At 44.7% G+C, this 20,509-nt stretch overlaps 1 protein-coding gene across 1 annotated transcript in view; it reads right to left on the bottom strand.

Moving 5' to 3' along the window:
- LOC146776401 (sulfotransferase 2A1-like) overlaps positions 1-13,874 on the bottom strand; it is a 141,966-nt gene extending 128,092 nt beyond the window's left edge. The window contains exon 1 of the mRNA XM_085639273.1: positions 13,591-13,874. Within this exon, the coding sequence (XP_085495399.1) occupies positions 13,591-13,855 (265 nt within the window). The 5' untranslated portion in view covers positions 13,856-13,874. The remainder of the gene's footprint in view (positions 1-13,590) is intronic.
- Positions 13,875-20,509: the final 6,635 nt, after the last annotated feature.

Below are 20,509 nucleotides of genomic sequence, written 5' to 3'. Positions count from 1 at the left end.
GCTTTTTAGGGGTTGAGCGCGAGTTCCATGGTAATAGTGGGTTGACAAATTCGCATTCAGAATTATCACTGCTCAGTGCTTAATATTAGCCAGTGGTTACAGGATGGATCTATCAGCACTGATTTTTGGTGTTTTATATGTCACAAATTCCACCACACAGGGGTTTAAGATCACGGTACAATACATATTTACACTCAGCAATTAGCCATATATTAACTGTGCCACCATATAAACAAAACATGTTAGCATAAGTGGCATAAACATAACATTTTCCACAATTGTACAGAACTAAGTTACATATAATACAGCCGTATGAGGAGTGTCAGCAACGCAAAAATCAAGCTCAATTATGCAAATTTGACATTGCCAACATTTGGCTTCTACAACATGCAAACATGCACCATACCCCAAATAAGAGACAAAGAGAGTGGAAAAAGGGGAGCGAAGCTAAAGACATAAAAAATACAGCAGCAGGGCAAATACTTTAGAAAGAGAATTTGTGGTCACAGAATCGGAAGTTTGAAACAGACTTCCTACAGATGTTAGAAAAACATTGTGAGTTCTTGAGGGTGTATGTCAAAATATCATTGACAAAAATATTGTCTGAAGTAAATATAATGTTCTAAGTATCGCTTACAAAAATAGCGTTCCGCTTGGTTTAGATTTTATATTGTTAACTGCGATGAGGCAATATTTGTTTGAAATGGCACTTAAGACATACTATTTTTGTCAGACGATATTTAGTCCAGCATAGTCTGGTATCACACCACTACAGTGGTGACAACCACAAATGTTCATGTCTGTTTTCTGACTCTTAAAGACCTGGGAAAAGGCCAGAGATTTACACATCAAGGGTGTGAGTAAATTGTTTTCCATGGTGAGAGGGAAAGTGAACATCCTCAGTTTGTGGGCGCACAGGGGTAGAATAAAAGAAGAAAAAGTATTGCATTTTTCACTGTGAATTTTTCACATAAATATGCACATTTTGTATATTTTTAAATAAAATTGGATTTTGCTAAATATTTCCAATCCAGGGGCACATGTGGAAGCCACTGTCACACGTTCTCAGGTGTAATCAGAATTTCTAAAATTAAAAAAACTGCACCCATGCAATATTGAAAACCTACAGGTTAATATTTGAGAACAATCTGCTAATAAGCAGGCTAGATGTGAACTTTTCTTGTGTTTTAATTTGATATACTGCTTTCTGTTGACATGCTGTATTGAGTCTATAGGCTTACAGCTTGCCTCCAGCATCTGATTGGCTTTTGTCAGTGTTTTTTAAGAAGTGTTGCTTCTAATCGGATAATGGTTGCTGCTTGTCCCACCTTTTTTCTCAATTGTTGACTCCCATGGATCGCACACAGGACTTGTCCTCTTCCACTTGGGCTATTGTATGTCCTGTCTTTCTAACTTTTTTTTTTTTACATTGATACCGAGTACTTACCGTGAAGCATGCTGCGCTTTTTCTTTAAGTATGGCAACTTTCTTTTGTTCTGCGCGGCGCTGCTCCCCCACCTCAATTTTTATTAATTTTGAACATACTTTAAATCTGAGCGCTGCACCTGTTTCACAAGGGCTGCGCTTTATCACACCGAGCATTTCCAGCGCGGGGTAACACAGTGCCCTATTGTCGAGCTTTATCGCTTCTTTATCCATGTTTTGCAGTTTTCTGCGTATCATGCATTGTTCTTTGCACTTTTCTGCGTATTATGTATTTTTCTTTGCACACATATTCCATTTATTAGAAATAATTTTGTCACTTGAACATTCAGAGGAATACTTGACTGTCTGAGCTTCGTGTGTTTATTATCCATAGTAAAATCTGGACATGCCCCTGATATTGTGTTTCTTTCATTGCTTCGATTGGAAGAGTTGTCAAACTGCACAGGGCGTTGGATGATTGAATATTTTGGCTGACACTACCATCGCAATGGTTCCATTTTACTTATTCAACCTAAAACGCGCACTCGTCTGCTGCCGCTGCTGTAGCCTGACTCCTATTTATTCGCCTTATACACACACACACATACATATATATATATATATATATATATATATATATATATACATAGATAGATAGATAGATAGATAGATAGATAGATAGATAGATAGATAGATAGATAGATAGATAGATAGATAGATAGATAGATGGATAGATAGATACGCACACCCATATATTTAGGACTTTGCAGCCTCCCCACTGGTCCTTTCGGGGGCGCTACTGGCCCTCCAGGGTTGTGAGGGACTATCTGCTATGCAAATGCTAAAATTCAATATCATAGACTCTGGTTGATAACTCTGATTAGCGCTTCAATGCCTCGTCAGGGGTGGTAAGCGCTATATACATACAATTACAACTCGTAGTATTTACTGAGCCTGAAGAGTTGCCTTTGGTCTGTAGATAACACCTCTCCCACTTTTTTGCTCCAACAAAAAGTAGTGATGTGTGAAGGTCGTTTTGCATGGTGTACAGTATGGGGCTCAGAGGTAGGACCTGCCAATTTTTCCGATTTTTAATTGATTGCTCTAAAAAAAATGCAGTTGTATACCTGTTGATAATTTAAACGCCAAGGTAGGATTTTCATGTCTCCTAAATTAACATATACATTCAAAATGATTTTCTAATGAAAATCCCACTTTAAACCTGCAATTAGCAATTATGTAGTTCTAACTACACCTACATCACACAGCACATGAACCTATTTTGAACACTTATTCAGTGGTTTAAAATTGTGATAATAGTAGACATTTGTGAGATATGGCCGAAGGGTGGCAGTAGCCTGTTTTATATCAGTATATTCTGTACTGATCATAAATATCTTTCACAAGACGATTGTACCTAAAAGTCTACATAGATTGGTTAGAATCCCAACTTCAACATTTCACTAATTGAAGCATGAAATACTGGGCATACTGGCTGATGTCCGTCTGCCCAAAACTATAAATATGGGTGCTTGTACAGTGAGGCCCGAATTACTACATCCCTCCCCCAGCCACATCAGATCTCAGATTCAGTTATACAACGTAAACCCCAACACAAATAGCAAAGGGTTCTAATTGGAACACTCCACGCTTGCAGTAGCGGCTGGTTTCAGGGCAGAGTGGCGGGGGAGGGATGACGACAAAAATACAAACACAAAAAAAGAACTTATCTGCTGGCCGCCATGTCGCCACTCTTCTGCTCCTCTCTGGCTCCAGTTTACTGCAGCACAGGCTCCCAGATTCCCCTGCGGCCAATCCAGATGCTGCTTTCATGCTGTTGGCAGCATGAGAGCCGTGTCAGTATTGGCCTGAGTGCCCTGGATTTGCTCTATCAGAGACACTGGGAGTCTGTGCCTCCTGTCTCCAATCCAGCAATGCAGCACAGGTGTGAGACCACTAAGTGCGCATGTCAGTTTGGCCGTCCTTAGACAGCTAGTCAAACTGACATGTTCACTAACAGCAGTGTGCACCATTCCTCCTGCAGCTTGTCACTGATTAGGCCTTGCCCCCAAGACTCGGCCCGGGAAAGAAAAATAAAATAATAAACCAATTTCATTAATGTTAGAAATGGGATTTCTGGTTGGCTAGGGCTTGCGCCTCAGCCAGGCAAAAACCATCACTCTAGTCAGGGCAAGGAAGTTACACGCTGAAGATAACCCCTGCTCATCCCCTTGGTAGCTTGGCACGAGCAGTCAGGCCTATCCCAGAGGCAATGTATAAAGCGTTTGCGCAACACACACACCAGCAACACACTAGGCACACCACAAAAGAAACTCCACACAAGGTTATGTAAAAAATAGCCTTTGTATTATCATAAACACATTAGAATCATAATTACACATATACACTGTGCCAACTGGCACTGGGCAATATTCACAGGGGATTATATACAAGACAGCCAATCAGACCACTATCAGAACCATTAGATAGTACAAGTAATTAAACAACCAGTAACTGCTGGTACCATAATGACCTCAGCATTATCACATTAGACCTAAACACATTAGGCCCAAACCTCATTAGCATAAGCATGTTACGCAATAGGCCCCACCAGCATAAACACATTATGCAATAACCTCCTATGCAAAAACACATTACGCAATAGGCCTCACTAGCACAAACACATTATGCATAAATCAAGGTGCATAAATCACATTTGGCAACCATCAACGTATATCACCTTAGGCATAAAATACATTATGCAGTAAGCATCCCATTGGGCATAAACAGTGCACCACAGTAACACTGAATAGGTGCACGCAGCACCCTAGCCCACACTGAACTGACCTCAGACCAACTGGCCTTTCGCTGGGGCTCAAATGCCCTATGTACTGCAAAGTCATGGCGTAGCTGCTAATGCAGCGAAGTCCCAGTGCGCAGATGCGCTGGGGCGTGGGGTGCAACTCACCCCTTCCTTAATAAAAGAAATGGCCCCCAAACATTGCAGCTGCACACTGTCCGGTGGGGCAGCTGCGGCAAAATGAGCCCTGGCACTAATCATGCCTTTGGAGTCCCACTCTGGACTAGTGAAATAAACTGGCCGGCACGGTGCAGCTGCCAGCGACGGCGGCGCAGCTGTGAGGCAAACCAAAACAGGCCAAATGAGCACTGGCACTACTGTGCCCCCTGGACCCTCACTGGGCCCTGAAAACAATGTGCCCCACGCTGTAGTCAGCACTTGCACTACCAGTGCCTCCGGGAGCGCCCGCATGGCTCCAGGCACCGACAATGTGCCTCGGGAGGTCCCTCTCAGGGAACCAGATTGCCTCACATTGCAGCTGCCCGCAACTGCAGTGCAGCTGTGACAGGCAATACCAAACTCAGCCCTCACTCACTGGACTCTCCTTCTGGGGCACGCAGCCCTCAGCCAGGACTTCTCTCGCGGGTGGGGGGGAGGTCTATGCACTGGGAGCCATCAAGGCTCCGTCTTCTTCGGCATACGTCCCAGCGTTCAGTGCTTCCTGGATCACAGACACAAGTCTGCCTGTCTTTCGGCCAACGCTTCTCTTCCGGGCCCTCTTCTCCTCTGCCCCACCCACAACCAGGCAGGCTGCCTGACTTCCGGTCTTGCCGCTTGTAGCGGCGGCGGCTCCCCTTCTCGGCAGATGTGGGGTGGGCTCCCGCTTTCAGTTGAGCATATCTGCGGGGTAGGCTCCGGCCAAAAACCACACATATGCGGGGTGGGCACCCGCTCTACAAATAACGGCACCAGCATGTGGGGTGGGCATCCGCTACATAATTGTAGGCACCAGCATGCGGGGTGGGCTCCCACTACTCCTGGCATTCAAAACGCGGGATAGGCTCCCGCCTGCAGATACATCCAAAATGCGAGTGGGCTCCAAACAAAAGCACTCAGAAACAGCGGAGTAGGCACCCGCTTCAGATGCATAAATGGGGGGGAATCCCCACGTCGGGATTCCCTCTGAAGTTGTCGCCGCTCCTCCGCTGCAACAGCGCCAGCACTTTCCTTGCAGAGAAGATAAAGCGTCCACGAGGCGCTAAGGCCCCAATAATTCCTAGGGCAAAGGCTGGGCCCAGCAGGCCAGCTCACAGGGCCCTCCAGCAGGGAGGCAAGCCCTTGTGACGGTTCCTCCTGGGGCCCAACAGCAGCAAGTCCCCCAGCAGCACAAGCAAGCACACCTTTTATGGGGTCACAGCCCCAGTACTTATACTAGCATTGTCTTTGTCTGCCCTGGCACAGGTCTTGGGGGGGAACCAGTTCTAACTGGTTCTGGGGAGTGTGGAGCACTTTGTGTACAGTGCTCATACCCTCCTTTGTGAGATGGGGGCTCTGCCATCAGACACACCACAGGGGGGCGGAGCCAGCATTCACATAGGCAGGCACAGGTCTATTCAGGGTCAGGGGACTACTCCACCCACTACTCCAAATGCAGATGCCCTATTCAGCCTAGCGCTGACTCACCCTGCCACTCCTGGAGCCACACACACCTCACTAGCCCTGTCACTCCAAAGCCAGACATGCAATCCACATCAGGCAGGCAGACACATAGCACACAGAAATTCCAACTTCTAAAAGTGGCATTTCTAAAATAGTTCTAATAAATCTGCACACACCATTGCATAGCATTTATTATTACAATTCCAAACATACCAAGCTTGACCACGCTGCTCCTCTCGTATCAGGAATTACCACTGAAACACTTATCAGGGAATCCACAATGCAATCCTATGGGAGGGCAGCCTCACAGTAGTGAGAAACCAAAATGGCTGTTTTTCACTACCAGGACATGTCACATACTTAAGGTACATGTCCTACCTTTTACCTACAATGCACCCTGCCAATAGGGCTAGCTAGGGCCTACCTTAGGGGTGACTGACATGTAGTAAAAGGAGGGTCACAGACATGGCACACACTCTAGGTGCCAAGTCACAGCGGCAGTAACACTGCGCTCACAGGGCCTGCAATGGCAGAGGCCTGGGATAGGTTTGGAAGGCTACTTTGGTGGGTGGCGCAATCAGCGCTGCAAGCCCACCAGTAACATTTAATTTACCAGCCCCTGGGTATGTGAGATACCACTTTATAAGGGACTGACAGGTAAATTAAATATGCCAAACAGGTGTAGACCAATCTTACCATATTTATCACAGAGAGCACACACACTTCACACTGAACAGCAGTGCTAAGTGCCCAGAGTCCTAAAAACACCAACACCATGTCTGAAAAAAGGCTAGGAGAAAGACAAAAAGTTTAGGGATGACCCTGCAAAAAGGGCCGAATCCAACAATTATCATTTTATGTTTTTTAAGTTTTGAGGCTGCAGCAGAAGGGGGTGACGCTCCTCTGCCATAGGGGAGGAGCTGTCGCTGCATGCTTGTGATGTCTCTGCTTAGATAAAAATGCTCTTTGTAAGCACTATGATGTACTTTAAAGTCGACACTATACCACATTCCTAAATTAAAATGCATGTTATATAGAAATATACTTTATAATTAGGCACAGTTTTAGCGACGCCAAGACTCAAACCCGGTTCCCCAGGTCAGAAGTTGGAAGCTCTGAAGGTTTTTCCCTCGCTTGTTTTCTATATATAAAAGCTACTGTTCAGTCAAAAGGAAAAAGGTAAAAGGAGAGTGGTGATAGTTTTTTAGGTCTCGCTGGCTATCGCGCAAGCGATCGCCAGCGAGACTCTAGTAAAGAGGCTCCCAAAAGTGCTCCCAAAAGCGGATTGCATGGCGAGCACGCGCACAATCACGTGCATCGTGCCGCCATGCAATCCACTTTTGGGGAAGCGCTTCAGGCCACTGGCGCGTGCACTGGCCACGGGCGTGCGGTTACGCGCACAATGACGAGCAGAGGCGCCATATGGCTTTCCTCTCTCGTCATGGTGCGCGCACATCGCACACCACTCGCCAGCCAGCCTGCTTTCACATTTGCGCCTCAGTCTTGTTAAGTCTTTCAACTTTCAATTAACTACTTATAAAAATAACGCACACCTTAAATTAAAAATGTGTCTTTTCACAAAAGCTGGGTGAACTGTTTTTCTTAAATTAAAAAAGTATGGGCACTTCGTGCCCCTCAGATCCCGACCACTGCGTTGCACCCTTGGCAGTGGTAAATGTTTTCTTTTACTGGATCTCTAATTGATGCTCTCAGTTCCTCAAAGCATTCCTTGCCATCCGATTACTGTCCTATGCCATAAATGTTTGTGGTTATCCCATCTCGCCATTGCGTCATTCCTTTGTGAAAAGTGCAGCACTGACTGCTTTCTACCATCTTCCCCCTCCCTTTGAAAGGTTCCAGGGTGGCTTGTATTGCAGTTAGAACAAAGATATCGAATCTCACATGTGCTGCTCCCTCTACAACGACTACGGTTACTGTAGTAATCAGACACCTTAAAGTTCGGGGATTTAACAATAATGCCTAGAAGGAAAAGCAGAAATGACGTGGTGCAGCGAGCTGACAAATTGTAAAGCGTGTGTTGCATTTCGGGCAAGATGGTCCAGTGAGAGCATAGCTGCTGGGAGGACACGTCTCATGTGTGACACTTGTAGCTGACTGCGCTCTTCAGCCATCAGCAAACTGCATTGTGGGACGTGTAGTTCGTCTAGTTTCAGTTTTTAGATGCGCTGCACAATAAAAAAAAAAACCTGCCTGCACTGTGTTGTTGAATAAAATGCCAGCGCTGACTCATGATGTCACACAACAAGGGTCCACTTGTAGGCATGTCATTTGTAAACTAGCTGCCCCAGTCTGATCTGACCTGGGGATCCCCAGCTGGAATCGAGATAGGGCCGACTCAACCTTACATTCTAATACGATCGATGAGCTGAGCACCATTACATTTATAAAATGTAACACCTCACTTTCAAGCATTGTCTAACATTAACACTGAATTACTAGACACTATTTAAAAAATATTAATTATACATACAGCTTGTTTGCATCAACGAGTTGCATTCCATTAAATGTGTCGAAAGTGATACTGTAATTCATGAATGGAGAAAAATTCAAGCTACCAATTTCTGTGAAACAAATGCAACAAATGTTTAAATAATTTATTTTGCTATCACTTTCTAAGCATAGAAGTTTGCGAAAGTTGAAGAGAGTGAGGGCATTTTCATAACTGATCCTGAACAAAGTTGTTAACCCATGATTGATTAAAGATCCTTTCTCTAGAAGCATGTACAAACAAGCATTGGCATAGCCAATCGGTCTCGCTTTTGGGACCTTATAAGTATTTAGTTATGCAGCACAATATCCTTGGTGCAACAATATCAACTGTTGTATGGCTAAACACTTATAAGGTCCCAAAGGCGAGACCTATTGGCTATGCCAATGCTTGTTACTTTTAGTTTTCTTTGATGTATGTTCACAGGTAGATGGCTGAAGACTGACTGAACAGCTCTAATTTCTGCGCTGATGGTGTGCATGCTGCTGTGACCAGTTTCTAAACTGAGAGTCTGTTTCATATTTCGAAATATCACATATCTGTTGCTTTGACGCAACGGTGTGAGACCAGTTATTGGATGGCGGTCAGTGCTTGGCAAGGTCACTACAAGGGTAAAGTTATTTAAAAATCTAAATGCCACGCATTTCCTTCATTCTCAGAAGTAACACTTTTTTATTATTACTTTCAACATTCTGCACAGCACACACAATGCTCTACAACATAGCTTAAACACATAGGCAAAGCCAGTAGCTCTGATTAAACACTTACAAGGTCCCAAAGGAGAAACCTATTGGCTATGCCAATGCTTGTTTGCACTGGAAAGGAGTACGCTACTTTGCATTAAGGTTCATCCCAAGTGTGGTAGACAGCTGTTCCCATGCTACCACTAACGGCTTTGGATGAAAAGCCCTTTCTGCTAAATGGTATACAGGCCTTTCTGCCAAAAATAACACATTTGCAATGAAGATGCCAAGGCTTTAAGTGGGCAAGGTCTTGCAGTTCTAAACAGCAGGTGCTGAGACGGGTCCCTATGACGCGCTCCATTTTTGCCCTCTGGCTGAAAAAAATCAATCTTAACTTTGCAGCAGTACCACACTTTGCTGCCTCTAATGTAACTTCAAAGTGAAGGGTAGTTCTTTGCTAGTCACACCATTTCGGGACTGAAGCATTTTCAATATGCTATTCTGCAAGCCAAGGTTGCTACTTATTCATGTTATAATACTGGGGAATTCCGCCATGCCAGTCCCCATATCCGAAGTCCTGGTCCCCACTGGCCATCCAGCTCACGACCCTAACTTTGAACAACTCTATTAGGGCCTGTAACGGTCGGACGCCATCTGATACCCCGTCAAAGTGTACCTTCAATAAGAGGGGACACGAATCAAGACTAGATTACATTATGGTGGAGACATGCTTATGGTCGAAGGTTGTTGACTTCGAGGTAATGCCTAGGGTGGACAGCGACCATAATGCACTAAGCCTGAGGATAGAGTGCCCACGGTCTATAGAGAATGAAAAGGAATTTGGCCCGGACGTGATCGAAGGGCTGACCATAACGAATAATAGACGTAGAGTCAAGTGGGAGAAACTGGTGGTATCACGAGATGCTCTGCCTAAATTATATAGCGCAATTTTACCCTATTTTACGAAGGTGGGCTCCCTAATCTCCCAGCCTTTGGCACTTGATTTTAATGATAACATGCAGTGCGTGCATCAGGACCTAGTAGCCTGTTTAGCGGAATTTTGTAACCCCCCTGGCTCTAATAGGAGGCGCAGGGTGCCTGTATCCACATGGTATAATGCCTCATGCAGGAAGGCAAAATCAGAGCTTATTGTGGCCCTTAAAGATGGGAGAGACAAACTAAAAATTCGCACCCTGAGATCACAATATAAAGAAACAATGAACCTCGCTAGGGAGGAGTGGGATCTGGAGAAATGGTCCAACCTTTCCTCCGCATTGGAAACGAGAGATGCACGCAGATTCTGGGCAATAGTTAGCACGGGGTCAGGACAGGAGAGCCTAGATCTGCAATAGAACCCAATATTGAGGCGGGGGTCTGGGAGCTCCATTTTAAGACCTTATATGAGGCAGCTACAGGTCTAGAAAGTCCACTGGCACTTACACCTAGACCGGGGGTACAAAATGATCATGAGTGTACAGTGGAGGAGGTCTACATTGCCATAGGGAAGTTGACAACGGGTAAGGCTCCCGGCCTAGATAGACTCCCCGGTGATTTATTTAGGGATCAACCGGCGATCTGGGCCCCCTACCTATGTGCCCTTTTCAACGCAATTCTGCGAGGCATGGAGGTACCGGGTACTTGGTTGGGAGCAGAGATTGTCCCAATCTTCAAGAAGAGCTCACCTCTGCTTCCAACCAACTACAGGCCCATTAGCCTCATTGACGTTCCCCAAAAAATCTTCTCCCGACTAATCCTGGACCGCTTACAGGAGTGGATTGAGGAGTATGATATCCTCAGTCCTTATCAGGCCGGATTTAGGAGGAACACATCGACCATGGACCAGATATTCCGTCTTATAATGTTATTCTGGAAGATGGTAACACTAGAGGGTGGCAGCCTCTACATGGTCTTTGTGGACCTCCGGTCCGCGTTCGATCTAGTACCAAGGGCCAAACTGTGGGCGGTGCTCTTGGAAATGGGAGTTCCCAACGCAATACTGACGGTGCTGATTAAGTTGCATGCACAAAACTACGCACAGGTCAGATGTGGGAGGGAGAGGGTGCTGTCGTCCCGGTTTCCAGTTTGCAGGGGGGTCAGGCAGGGGTGCGTTCTGGCACCAACCCTGTTCTGCCTCTATGTGAATGGCGTTATATCGCATCTGGACGCGGTTCCCAATAACGATGCACCCAGATTGGCAGGCAGGAGTGTGCCGGCGATAATGTTTGCCGATGACACCCTCCTGCTTTCCAAGGGGATCCAACGAGTGTTGGATGGCTTTACAGACTTTTTCCGATGCCGCGGACTGGAAATCAATGCTGATAAGACCAAATTTATGATTTTCAGCCCCCCGGCATCGACCCGCCCAACACCGACCCTGGGTTCGGTTAGACTGGAGAGGGTACAGACTTTCCAATATTTAGGGGTAACGATCAATGAAAATCTTTCCTGGGGCCCCCAACAGGCGAAATCACAACTTAAACTCTCCCAATTAGTGGGCGGCATCCTCAAAATGTCTAATACATCTTCAATCAAGCCAGTGGGCCCCGCACTGGAGATTTACAAAGTGAAGGCGAGGGCATCGGCTCTTTATGGTGGGGAACTCTGGGGGTACACCTGTAGGCCCGAAATTCTTAATGTAGAGAACAAGTTTATGAGGCAGCTACTTGCACTCCCCCAAAGCACACCCCTCCTTACGCTGAGATTGGATTTAGGACTGAGTTTTATCCAGGATGAGCTAGCTCTGAAACCTCTTAGGTTTTGGCGCAGGCTATGGATAACTCCAGAACTGTCCAATTATAGGCTTGAATTAAAGGATGTGCTGAACCATGGTAGTGCAGCGAAAATCCCCTGGCTTGCATTTGTGAAAAAGAAACTGGGGAAAATGGGACTATCGGACCTTTGGTATGAGCCAGAACGGGCATGCAGGGGGGTTTCATGCAAAATGCTTGCGAAGTCCTTTATGGACTACAAACAAAATATATGGCTGCATGACTCCAAAGCTGGCCCTCTGACAACGACCTTTTTAACACTTAAACACTCATATGCTTTTGAGGAGTTTTGAATTTTATTTATCCAGTTGGAGCTAGGAAGTTATATATCCAATGGAGATTCGCAACACTACCACTAAGGACATTCACAAGTAAGTGGTCTACACCAACGAGCAATTTTTGCCCTGGATGCGGTGCGATTAAGGAAGATGAACTACACATGCTCTTTTTTTGCCCTGCTTACAGTAAAGCCAGAAAGTACTGGTTGGTACCCTTGTGCAAGAACATGGGCTTTGATAAATGTCTTGTTGCAATGAGAGTCCTTAAAACTGACACCTCACCGCACATAGTTTTCGCACTCTCAAAGTTCCTGCTAGCTATGTGGTCCAAGAGATGTTCTCTCATTACAGCGGCATCCAGGGGTGATTGTATATCATGATTGCATACCCTCCTTGATAATCTGATTTTATGAAATGTTTATTTATCTCCTGTGGTTTTATATATGTTTTAACTGTTTTAACTGTAATCTTTTATGACTGAAAACATTTTGAAATAAAGATCAAATGATGATATTCATGTTATGCAACTAACACCCATTGACAAAGCCAATAGTTCTGGCTTTTTGTAAGTGTAATGCTACTTGCTGTATTGTATATCTGGATGTAATGACAGAAGTAGCAAAATACCAGTCGTGTGGCACACTATGCTAAGCACAGATGTTCAGCTTAGGTGCTTTTAAGACACGCCCTTAATTACATTGGTCACGCCCATTTGAGAGACTCCCCCAGTTTTTTCACCCACTTAAAGCCCTGGCAGATGCTGACAGAAAGAAATGTTTTTAATTCTCCTAACTTTTCACACATTGCAAGTGTGCTGCACTGTACGGCATACGCACAATGTGGGAAAAGTTTTAAAGTATGCCTAAGTGAGGTATTTTGTGCTTAAAACTTATTGTCCAGTACAAAATCTATGCTAGGCCTCATGCACTCGCACTATGGTGCAAAGGTGTGCGTGGTGCTGGGCACCCTGTAATGTGGAAGAGACAAGTACTGCTGTGCTGCAACCTTATTTTTTTGTTGTTGTTGCAATGTCAGTTTAGTGACCCCTTTCTTTCCTCTACCCAGTTGTTGGCCGCAAACCAGTTGTTTCCGGTGCATCTAAGTAACCTCACTAATCAGGGTGGTACCCTAGACTTTCACTGCATCCTCTCTTCTCCAAATAATCTTAACTACAATCTACAGTGTAACCCGTGAAGCGGCTACAATTTTAAAACTGTTACCACCACCAGAAATGTACGACTTAAATTGTTACTGGTACTTTGAACATCTATATAATGGGCTAAATAATGTGAGTGCTGCACTCTACAGCGCTCCAAACCCCTCGGCCATCATATGTGAGCTATACAAGAAACAAAGATATGTCTGACTAAAGGTCAAGGGTTCGTAGTAATGCAAACCAGTACAACGCGTCTTCGCTCCGTCACGCGCGCAGCATCCCCGCCTTTCCTCGGTGCGCGAGGACACTTACCTGACTTGGGGTAGGTGGCGATGACGATGTCGTTGACCTGGAAGTCGAAGTTCCGGGCATGCTCCAGGGACTGGCGCGTGTGGAGATGCCCGGGGAAGTTGACGCCAGCGAAGGTCTCAGTGACGTCCAGTCGAGCCATCTTCCTCTCCGCTGACACAAGGTCGCGAGATGCGGTCTGAAACTTTCGAGAGCTGCAGCGCTGCCCGCAACGGAAGCCTCCACCCCCGCCCTTGCCTCGTTCTGTTCTCTGAGGCTCGGAAACCATCTTTCGAGCACAACCTGTGTCTGAGATGGCAGGTTTACAAATATGATATTATAAGGGTTTTGTTTTTTCCAAAAACGGTGACAAATGTTTGCGCAACCATTATTTTTTTTGCAGAGTGTCACCACAAACCTACATTTCGTAAGTAATGTTTTCGGAGATTTCTAAAAGAAATGCAGTTGAAGGCCTGCATTTCTTTATCACACATGCACCAAGGCGAGCATTGTTCACGTTTGGTGTGTCTGACTGCCAGGCGGGCAACTAGAGCCAAATTTCGGGGGGGGGGGGGGGCTGAAAAAGATTTCGGGGGGGCTAAGTCTTCCAGCCATAGGCAGAGTGGCTGTAAGAAGGGGTGAAAACACAACAAAAGCCTCATTAACGAGTAAATGGCCTTTTAAAGACCTGTGAAGTACTCGGGTTGCAATTAGACGGACGCCAGCCCGCGAGACTGTCTCAGCCGGGCTGACACACATGACGGGGGGGGGGGGGGGGGGGGCTGAAGCCCGGTGAGCCCAATGGGTGTTGCGCGCCTGCTGACTACTACTGTATGTATTATTGGGCTTAGGGCCTTGTCCAATTGTATTTGCACCCCTGCTGAAATTGCAGTTGACAAGTTACAAATTGACTTTTAGGCCTTTTTACTGCACCAGAGAGAAAGACACAACTGTTCTTAAAAATGTTTTCTACACCCTCGGACAGCAGATTAAACAGAAACCAAGTAAAGGTAGGGTTTTCCTGGGTCGCCTATATCCCGAGAAAAGTTAGACTTGCAAGAGCCAAGGATACCCTACAGCAAGGGAGTGGCCAGAAAATGAAAATACCCTCCATTTGAACCATACCTCTAAACCACACCGAGAAGGCAGAATGGAAAAACCTGACCATACTTAGAAGACTACTCTTTACCCTTTCATCCTCCTCACATCCATGCGTCCATAAATCCTTGCACCCTTGTGGCTATTCATCCATTCATCCGTCAGCTCCTTCACCATTCCCACCATACGTTCACCCGAGTATCTATTCATCCACCTCTCCATCAATACACATTTCCATCCCCTCACCCCTCCACCCTTACATCCCTCCATCGTTTCACCTTTTCATATCCTCTTCAATTTTCCCTATTTGTCCGTTGTTTTCCCTTCCATTCATTCACCATGTCATCTATCCTTTCAATCTTCCATCCATCCTTCTGCCCTTTAATCTATCTTTTCACCCTTTCACTCGATCCTTTCACACTATCACTTCATTCATTCGTTTACCCTTCCCTCCTACATCTCACCTTTCCTTTCACAGTTCCATTCTTCCTATTACCCTAGATTCTTTCTTTCTGCTTTCGATCTATCTTTTGCCTCTCATCCTTTTTTTCTTTCTAAATTTTCTCTCAGGCGCACTTTTCCTATTTCTCCCCTCTCTGTCTTATCCCCTATTTTCTTCATTTCATTGTTTCAATTTCTGTTCCCTTAGCTATGGATATCTGCTCCTGATCCACATCCATCTGTAATGGTATTCCATAACTTTTTTATTATCATTTTGTCTGCAGACGAAAGAGGCCCACAAATGACTAACCAACACGTTGAAGTGGTTGGGCTTTGTAAACTGTTTTGAGGAACCCACATCTCTGACCCCCCAGTTAAAAGTAGATATAAAAGCAGAATATTTCAGGCGCCTAGCCTGTGCCCGGGAAGACAGTGAAATACTGAAAGGGTCAGTGCGATCACACATATTAACGAAATCTGTCGTAGGTCTAGAACCTTACCTGGCGCAGATATATAATAAAAATGACAGATTTTTAATGACCAGATTCAGACTGGATCTTTTACATCACATCTTAGCTGTTCCCGCGGGGTTCACAAGAGATATTGGATCAAAGGGTCCTTGCGGCTGCAATCTGGGACCTCCGCAGGACACCCTCCATTTTGTATTCTTTTGTCCATTTTATGAATACCCGCGGGCTGTTTTCTTAAAAACCATCCTAAGAGTGAATAAATTTACTCAAGTTAGGGTAGCACTCTTATACTTAAAACTCTCCTCGGAACCCCTTACCTTGTTTTGCACCGTGAATTTTTTAAGACTAGCTGCAAAACTAAGGAAGTCTAGACGTGAGGTGTAAGCAACTTTGCTTGCTGGGCACCAATGGTTGGGTGATTTAATTAAAGTTGTATATGTCCGGTATACAACTGTAGACATCACCGAGGATGTATGTAAACTATGAATTGTATGGCATAGTGTATGTGGGATGTTTTATGGTATTTTTAATATGCCACAGCCTATTTTTAAAGCATTGTTTTAAATTGGCTATGATCATGCATTTTAATTAATTTTACTGTGTTGGTATCTCGTACCTTATAGCTGTTAGCACTCTGCACTTTAAAAATGCTATGAATTTGCAGCCTTTCATAAGTCCCAGTGTAACCCTGTTATTAAGGTCCTGGACAGACTCTGTAGAAATGATTTATTTTAATTATTTTAAAATTAGTTGCCCATATTATTGTATTGTGATGTGTGTAAATGTATTGTTCTTTTCTTGGATGTTTCAATATCCGAATAAAGAAATTTTGATTGAATGACTAATCAACTCTTTATGGTCCTAGTGGCAGCCCCTGCTTAAGCCTCTTAAGTGGGGGCGGGTTCCCCACACCCCTGCCTCGCCTGTCATAGTACGCTTTACAAGTACATATAATATAAGAGAAGAGCTTGCTTCTGACACATTGTGAACTACAAAGAACTGGTTCCAAACGCAGAGCAAGTTAGGAAAACAAGCAGATGGGTGATATGTTATACAAATTGGGGGGGAGGTCACAGTCGCCCCCAAATCCTCTGCCCCAATCTCCCTCCACTTACTGTTGAGAATGACCTACTCTGAAGCTTCAATTTTATTTGTAAATAACCATTTAAGAAACGGATAAGAAGTGGACCTTTACTAAACAAAGACAATATGTGACCAGAAAAGATGTAATATTCAAAAATATATTATTTTATTTATTATTGATATCAAAAATATATTAAATGCTTTCACTATTAAATTAAAGAGATAATGAAAGATAGATAAAGCATAGCATAATCGACAAAGTCAAATAGGCATGCAATATTTCTTTTCGCCTATGCATGTGGTACACATGAAATATATAGATAATTGTTGGCATAGTTCACACATATTTATCTAATCATACATGGCTTGTTGGTGTAATATAATTTGTTTTCAAAATCAATCAAAGACAAAAGGCAAAAACATTTTTTGCTAAAGAAACATAGATAAATACAATGGATTAAATTCAGAATAGATCAATCAATACATCATTTTTACAAACAACCAAACAATATGGTTATGGCTAACATAATTTGAGTCTACTCGCGTTTCGGCGGTACGCCTTCATCAGGTAGCCATATGAGTCTTGTAAGATGTAAAATAGCTTCTAACTAAGAAGTGTGGAGTCGGGGCTGATAATACCAATACATTTATCGTTGGCTTCTTATGTATTTGAGAAAGGCCATCTCATAAATAGATGAGGATTTCTGTAGAGGGGTTAGGATGATGCTTGAGGGGCATATAAAGAATATAAGCACGGCAAATCGCGATGTATTCCTTCAAAATAGAAACAATAACCCAGAATTTTATGGTTACAGTTTAATGTGGCTGTAGAATTCACAAGATCCGTGCTTGGGTGGCCAACGGACGTAAGAATGGACTCCTCATGTAGTTGCGAAGGACGATTTCATAAATGGATAATTATGACTGGTAGTGACTCCGGATAGTGCTTAGGGATACGTGTAGAAAATATAATCGAGGTAACACGTGATGAATTCCTTAAAACAAATGAAGATAATGTCTCAAATGTTGTAACAACAGCTCAGCGCAGCCGTAAAGTTCACTAGATTAGTGCTTAAAATGATATGATTGACACAGCGGTGAAGGATGGTCCACTGCTATTGTCGAGGTGACTGTCAGGACGACCCCCACCTACGCTGCAGGCTCCAATATTGCCCAGCACATGGACTCCACGCTTGGTGGAAACTTCTACTTTCGTGTAAAAGGCCGCTCGTAGCAGTAGTTCCTGTGTACCCCTGTCTGACGCATGCAGCATTCGTAAGTCTTCAGATGCCGTCGCTCTGGCTTTGATCGCCTGCTCTAGATAAAGTTATTTGGTGGTGCGAGTGCTAAGACAGGGGAGCCCCCACTCAGATAGCCCCACTCATCTCCAAGAGCACAGCCAAGCCAGCCTTCCAGGAAACAGAGGTTTCAGCAAACACCTCGTGGTATGACTATGCCTAGAGCCTTTGAAACCTACAAAACACCTTGCTTCGGGCTAAACTTGGATCTCATAGGTAAGAGACAAGAATGGCACTAGAAGAGCCTAAAATGAAGCCCGCATGAGCGTCGAGGAATAAATGGCATCCAAAGTCACCAATGCTATAGTCTGGTACCAGAAAAAGGGCCACACACTGAAATAAGATACAGAGTGACCTATCTACCGAGAAAGCTTTTAGACCACCTGGAAAAATAGCAGGAACCAGTTGCCTTTACGTGTTCACAAAGTTCACAGCCCTGAGGAAGACCTCCTTTGAAAAACATCACAGGCCCATCGTGAAGGTTGAAACACGTCGGCGTACTTATGAATGTGGACAAGAGCTATCATTATATGTATAATCTGCACACTTAGCTGTGTATTACTAAGGATGAATTAATGATCTCATTTGTATAATATTCCACGCTCTGACCACTTTTTTAGATATGGCCAAGTAGTACCGTTTTGGACTGCAAACAAGAGGGTGTAAATTGAGACATGCCCCAGTAATTTGACAGTGTAGGACACTAGACACTTAAATGTGTTTGTTTCTTTGTTTATGTTTCATGATTATTTTTTTTTGTATGTCCAATGACTAATGTTATGTATTGTTTTTGGTCCATACATGTTTTGTTTCAATTTCTTGTTGTTATAAGTGTATACCTTTTTAAGGTGTGTAAACCATTACATGTATGATGTTTGTTCTGTTTATAAGTGGCTCAAAAAAGGAACAAATTAAGAAACAGTACTCCTTGCTTATTCCCATTTATTTAGTTTAAGATCACTGTTAAGATCAATTATTTTGGCACAATCTATTTTAGTGAACAACTTTGAAGAATTTCTTGAGTCAGAATAAGTCAAGTCACTGATGTTTGGAGAAAAACATGTTTTTTTTTCAAGTTAGGCAACATCTGGTTGATGGTTTCTGGGTGTAACTTTTCATGATACATTATGAATTGATCCTAGCCCCCATTGTCCTCAACTGGATCACTCTCCTTTACCATCCATAGTGTAATGCACTTCGAGTTCTTTACATACTGTGGACAGTCATGAAATTATGGAACTTAATTAGGGGTGGGCAGAACTTGTGGAATTTTATTTTATGGAATTCCCCAGAGTTACATAAAAACTCAGCGAGATTCCACGGAGTTCTGCCCACCCCTATTCAAAAGCACAATTTGAAACAAGCCGCTCGTGGGAGCCTTGTTGCTGGTGTTGTCTTTGGGGCCATCTGAATACGAAGGACTGTGAGGACCAGCAGCCCATTACATCGCAGCTGCAGCCTCTTCCTCTGAGACCCCGCCCCCTGCCTGGACACTATTTACGGCTTGCGGCCCCCGCTTCGCGGGAGCCGCTCGTGGGAGCCTTGTTGCTGGTGTTGTCTTTGGGGCCATCTGAATACGAAGGACTGCGAGGACCAGCAGCCCATTACATCGCAGCTGCAGCCTCTTCCTCCGAGACCCCGCCCCCTGCCTGGACACTATTTACGGCTCACGGCCCCCGCTTCGCGGGAGCCGCTCGTGGGAGCCTTGTTGCCGGTGTTGTCTTTGGGGCCATCTGAATACGAAGGACTGCGAGGACCAGCAGCCCATTACATCGCAGCTGCAGCCTCTTCCTCCGAGACCCCGCCCCCCTTGCCTGGACGTATATATTGTTTCCGCATTGACGCAGCGCGGGACGCGCGCGGGCGAAGCCCGGGCCAAGGGCGGGCCTGTTCTAGCCCGTTACAGACCGTGTAAGACCGGACCGGGTCATCCCTCTTGGTCTTATTGTATGCGAGGTACTTGTTTGTATTGTTATTTTGTCGGCCAATTAAAGGTCTTCTCTATTGCTATACATGTCGAGAATGACGGCCAGGGAGACTAGAAGCAAAGCTCACTCGTCCAGTACAATGATGGCGGGCACTCTGGACTGTTTTCTGCTTAGAGCTCACTCTCTAATATCGAACGAGATTACTATCTTGGAACGCCGTCTGTCGCAGGGCATTGATAATGCCAAAAGATCGTCTCTTGGCCATATAGCAAATGTAAGAACACCTGATAGGTCCACCACTGTACTAAACTCTGTACCTAATTGCGACTCTTTAGAACTAAATACGCTACCTGATTTTGGCCGCCGTTCCGGCCAAACCATAGATCCCCCATTGCCCTCTATTGACACTACCATTGTTTCTCCCCCTACTGTTATTGTAGCGCCCGCTAATGTAGTAGTGGTTAATTCTCTTCAATCACGAGGTGTTAGGGAGGGGGCTCTCCCAAAAAGAAAGCGGGGCATACAGGCTGGGGGTGCAAAGAAGGCAAGGCTATCTAATTCTGTAATTAATACTAAAACTAAAGGGCGGCCAAAAGTTAAGTCGATTTCTTCTGTAACTAACGAT

Source organism: Triturus cristatus, chromosome 12 (assembly GCF_964204655.1).
Source record: "Triturus cristatus chromosome 12, aTriCri1.1, whole genome shotgun sequence".
Lineage (NCBI taxonomy): Eukaryota > Metazoa > Chordata > Amphibia > Caudata > Salamandridae > Triturus > Triturus cristatus.
Note: the sequence above shows the minus strand (reverse complement) of the source record. Positions and strands in the feature narration are given on the sequence as shown.